At 39.2% G+C, this 5,322-nt stretch overlaps 1 protein-coding gene across 1 annotated transcript in view; it reads left to right on the forward strand.

Annotated features, from left to right (window-relative positions):
* The window catches only part of PPAP2A (phosphatidic acid phosphatase type 2A), a gene marked incomplete at both ends in the record, with an annotated part of 21,742 nt that extends 16,745 nt beyond the window's left edge, over positions 1-4,997 (forward strand). The window contains one exon of the mRNA XM_010145175.1: positions 4,940-4,997. Coding sequence (XP_010143477.1) covers positions 4,940-4,997 — 58 coding nt within the window. The remainder of the gene's footprint in view (positions 1-4,939) is intronic.
* Positions 4,998-5,322: the final 325 nt, after the last annotated feature.

Genomic DNA, 5,322 nt, shown 5'->3' on the forward strand with positions numbered 1-5,322 from the left:
CAAACCGCTCGTGACAGGTGCAGAATAGCTAGGTAATTAGTCATTGCCCAGTTAGCTTGTTCCATCAATGTATAATATGTCTATTTAAATAAAATTTACATTGTAGCGGCATGCTTGGATGTACTGTGAAATTTCTTCAATTCCCAGATAGGAGGAAAAAAACCCCAAACAAATAATGCCAGCAAAAGTTTTTAACAAACTTCAAAATCTGGACAGCCTATCAGTAAAGACAAGCCTTGTAGTAAAACTACTTCATGTTGATCATGAGCTTGGTAAAAGGTTACTTTATACGCCTGTTTCTTGCACTGTCTGCCAGGCTTGTTTCAAGCCTGATGGTGGTGGTGAGGAGGGTGGCTAGAAATTAGCAAAAGAGTGTATATTGCTTCCTAGAACCTGCCAGATCTGTTTTATGTCAGTAGGATAAGCAAGGAATTTTGTGTGTAAGGTAAGTATAAGATGAGATAGCTTGTAAAACGAAAAATGTTTAACTGTCTGCAAAAAAATGGGCATAGGCTTCTGTGTTTTAAGTGTCAGCATAGGCTGAGTTTTCTTGCTGTCAGTCCCTACCTAAAGTAGAGCTGAGTGCATCTGCCTCTCACCCCAAATATGAATAGGGAGTTGTGCAAGACACTTATTATTAGTAAGTCTCATGTTGAACCATTTCTGTCAATAAAACTGTCCAGGTAAGGGTTACTGAATTCCAAAGACTCTGGCAGCTTTTTCTTTTCTGTAGGTGTAAGACTTTATATGAGGGTTGAACTCCTGTTGGAGAAGGAAGGAAGTGGGGAAATTGGGAAGGCTGTCCCTTGAAAATGGGTTTCTGAGTAGTTGTTGATACTGTTAAATAGATGAACTGCTTGTGCATTTACTTAAACATTTCTTTGCAATAATCACAGAAGCATTTGACTTGAGTCCTCAAACTGCTGAACAACCCCCACTGATCTTGGAAGTTGTACTCGTGCAAGCTTGGCATGAGAAGAGAGCGAGTGCTGAGAAAACATGTTGATTGCTGAATCCAGAGATATTTGACTTCAAAGAATACGGTACTTCAGCTTAAGTGTCAGACTAGCACTTTATAAACCATGTCCTCGTGGTACTGAAATTCTAGGAATATCTCCCTGACAAGCATGCGGAGCTCTCTGGCTTGCTTGACACAGACATGCTGAGCTGCAGCTTGCTCTGGTGCTCTACTGCCCTCCAGATCAATGGAATGGATAACACGAACGTCAGTGGAAGCTTTGAGTCAGACTCGGAGTATCCAGAGAACTTGAGGGTAGAAAGGACTTGCTGGCTAATCCAGTGGGTGGCTTTAATCCAGTGCTTTGATGGAGGAGTGAGCATAATGTTTTGTGGGACCTTCTGTTTTTCTCTAAGGGATTGTTCCATAATTCAGTAGTTTATTGTGCCTCCACAAGATACATTTTCTTCTGGTTTCTCTGTTATGTTATCACTGTAATTTCTAACAGTTTAATTTTGCACCATTTAATGCTCCACAGTGCCATATATATTTAGCCGTTTTCTAGCCTTGCATTTCACGAAGGAATTCATTTCCTTGTCAGATTCCTGCATTTTGCTTAAATCTGTCTGCACATTCAGGTGTCCTTACAGAGACGTTACACGGAGACAAGACATCAAGCTTGTTTACAGAGCCCCAACGTTCAGTAATGCACGTAAGAAATAATGCACTTTACTGTCAAGCAGAACTTACTACTTAAAACATACTTTCTTGCAAGCGACAGTGTGGGGCAAACCATCCTTTTATTTGCTGCGTGTTATGTTCCATTTTTCTAGTAATTGAAGAAACAATACTTCCTATCAGGTGGTCTCTGCTCCTTAGGCTAAGTTGCCTTTGTGCACAGAAAGGCATAGAACAGAATGAAATGGTCGTTGTGTCAAGTCCTGCAAGACAATCTGGTTTAGACTTGCTTATCTGGGATTAAAATCGTGGCTGACAGTGCTGAGTGGTTCAGCTCAACTTACTTCTTGTTGGAATTGTTTGTGCTTTAATTATTCCTCCACCTAATCTTTAAAAATGCAGACTCTTTATGGGAAACAGTGTCAAATTTGTGGCAAAACTTAATCTTCAAGAATGCTAAACACCCATTTTTCAGATGTCCAGCTGTACTGCATCCATTGGAAGCTGAGAGTATACTGTGGACCTCAAATGAGACCTGAACTGGTTTCATGTTACTACTTCAGGAATTCCTCTAACTTGGTAGTATTTTATTGCACAAGTGGAAATAATCGAAGCTTATGCTTTTTTCTGTTAAAATAAAGCCTCGTTCCTCACATCAGAAGTGATCTGCGAGGTGGGTATTGATGGAGTAGAAGGCATGGATCTCTGCAAAGCACTTCTTTTGATGTCAGCTTCTGCCGTTTTGGAAAGAATCAGAACAAGACTTAGCACTTACTGACTCTATTTCATGACACTACAGTTTCACAGGATACTGTTCTAATGTTCATTTGATTAAAAAATGTCATGAAATCTGATGTGCAAATTCCTACCAGCATAATTTAGCCTTTCCTCCTTTAGTGAAAGGTAGGGGTTTTGAGAGTTGCCTGTACCATTTTGTTTATAATTTTCTTCTAATACTTCTGCATTTTGGGGAATAGTAAATACTAGTGGGTTTTTTTTAATTAAAATGTATTTCCTTTTGAAATGCTGGTTCATGACAAGCCAGCACTTGCAGTATGGTCACAAAGAAGCCTGGACTGTGCAGCTGCTTGGCTGGTTTGATAGACAGGATGCTCTCTTGGATTTAGGAGGATGTTGTTTGTGTGCTGAGGAATTATTGGGAAAATTTTCCACTGTCAAATTTAGTGTTTGAAAGGGTTTTAAATTTTCAGTATGTCTCCCTTTAAAAGAAATCTAGGGACAGCAGTATTGCCAAAGAAATTTTGCTGGGATTGCACAATGTACAAGTTGAATCAATACTTTGTCCCAGTTTTATTTCTGGCAATACTTCATGTGCTAAGCACAACATTTTCAATCATGTACAGCATACTATGCCCAATCAGAATGCATTCAAATTTTGTAATCTTGCACTTGGGACAAGGCATTCTTAATGTTACATTGGCTAATGCATTCCTAAACCCAAGAAAGCCAAGTAGTCAACATCACCCTTAAAATGGTATAAGAATTCCAAAATAAACATAAAGAATTGTATTTAATTCTTTCTCTCATTAACAGTGTTCTGAATTCTTTCAGTTGGCATCAGGTTGCCCTCAGGAATTGGAGGAAACATCATCTTATGGACAACAGGAATAGCCACAAAGTCAGTGGATAAAATATTGGCATAGGAGCCAGGAATTCCTGGAATTCCGTATTCTTTATCTTCTGTTCTGTAGAACAGTGTGATTCGTGGCTCAGATGACATTTTTGTCTGAAAGACAGAACTCTTCAAAATGCTTATTGTATTGGCTTTCATAGTGGACTCTTGCCCAGAGATTTTAACTGGTGCAGACTTAGAGTGCTGAAGTGGAGAAGAGATGTCTAGCTAAAATGTAATCTTAATGCTTATTTTAACATCTGAAGGTAACATATTGCAACACAGTTTTTCTATTTAAGAACAGAATTGAAAAATTTTGGGAACGTTAGAGGTCATTCTTTTCAAGATTTCTCATTTACTGTCTCTGAAACTGGAAGCTATTAGCAGTGCTTTGAATCAACTATAAATCAAGACCTCCAAAACCTATGGAAGAAACTTGTCTTACTGCACATCAGAGCTGCCTTCATTATTCTTGGGGTGAAGAGCAGAAATGTTTCCCTTGACCAGGAATTTCCCTGGCCTCGGGCTCTCTGCCAGGCTCAAGCACCGAAGTGAGGATCTGCTGGATATGGTGGAGGGCAGTCTAGAGAGCTGGGAAACTTTTTATTAAGTTGGTCCATGTTTATGTATGCCTCTTGATGTATGACTCTTGACATGAGGAGTGCTGTTACATGCTAAATGTCACAGGAGCCTGACTGTGACCTGACTGATAGCATGTGAAACAGCACTGTTATAAGGCTCTGTGTGTAGAAAAAATAGTTTCTTTCATCTCTCCATTTAAGAGTGAATTAGAATGTCTTTCTATTTTGCCCTCCGTTCTTGATGAAGTGGGTAATCGTTTTGCAGTTGTGATACTTAGCTTCTCACCACCTGTGCAGGGGAGGACCTTGACAAAGGCACCCTGTACTGTCAGCATCAGCTGTGGAGTCCCTTCAGTCTGGTCCTGCTAGAAGCCTTTATGAGTTTGAAGGCAATGTTGACACTATTTACATGAGATAGGGAAGATGAAGCTATTTCTGCAGATATTAAATGAGGTGTTATCTGTGGCAGTTGGCTGGCTAAGGAACTGCCGTCCCCCAGCCCTTCAATGATAAGGCGATCCTGGGCTGTATGAATCAGTACGTTTAATGAAGGTATACATATGTATATGTGGTATTAACATGTAGATATGAGTTGTTAACTACTGCCTCTTGGTGGTGACCAAATGTAACTAACTGGGTTTGGGTGAATAATACGTGATTTTTTTCTCATACACTTACTGTTGACTATCATAACTAATTTTAACAATTGATTTAGAGTATTTACAGTATTCTGGCATTTATAAAGCAGATGAAACAAATATACTGCTTGAAGGGACACTTGATTTCTGGCTTTGAGGATGTGTTCACTTGCTGTTCAAAGTGTAGTCAAAAGTCTAGTAGTTACTACCTCATGTGGAGATCAGCTTAATGCTGGCATAGGATAGTTGCCAACCAGTGAAGTGTGTGCTGCTGTTCATCAAAAGCAGTTGTTGGACATGCAGGATGGCTGTTGTGCCTGAATAACCTCCTTGAAAAAAAGCATAGAGATGTTTGCATTTTATCAGTTCACTTGTAAAATAAATTAGTACCACTGTATACTGAGTGTAGTGAAAAGAAAAATAATGAGATGTCCACTCTCTTCTCTTCCAGACTATCATTTTACTCTGGCCATTCTTCGTTCTCCATGTACTGCATGCTCTTCCTAGCAGTAAGTATGCTCTTTCTGTCTAAACAGCAACAAAAAGTGTGTTTGTTACCTAGGACAAAAATTGAAATATTTTCTTGGCTGCGTTGTGCAAAGTATATAGCTTTTGTAGGATGCTTGTCTGAGATAACTGAAGATTTTTTCAGTAGGAGTTGTAAGGGAATACCACTGATACTGTGAAAAGGAATAGGATTATGCTCAATATGCCTAAAAATACTTAATATAGTAGGTGGCTTCTGTGTCTTGCCTAAATGAACCTGGTGACAAGTGGGTTCGGAAAATATGCTGTTACTTAAATTTGGTTATATTGGAAATATTGCAAGTTGTA

This window comes from Buceros rhinoceros, unplaced genomic scaffold, assembly GCF_000710305.1.
Source record: "Buceros rhinoceros silvestris isolate BGI_N320 unplaced genomic scaffold, ASM71030v1 scaffold33011, whole genome shotgun sequence".
Classification (NCBI taxonomy): domain Eukaryota; kingdom Metazoa; phylum Chordata; class Aves; order Bucerotiformes; family Bucerotidae; genus Buceros; species Buceros rhinoceros.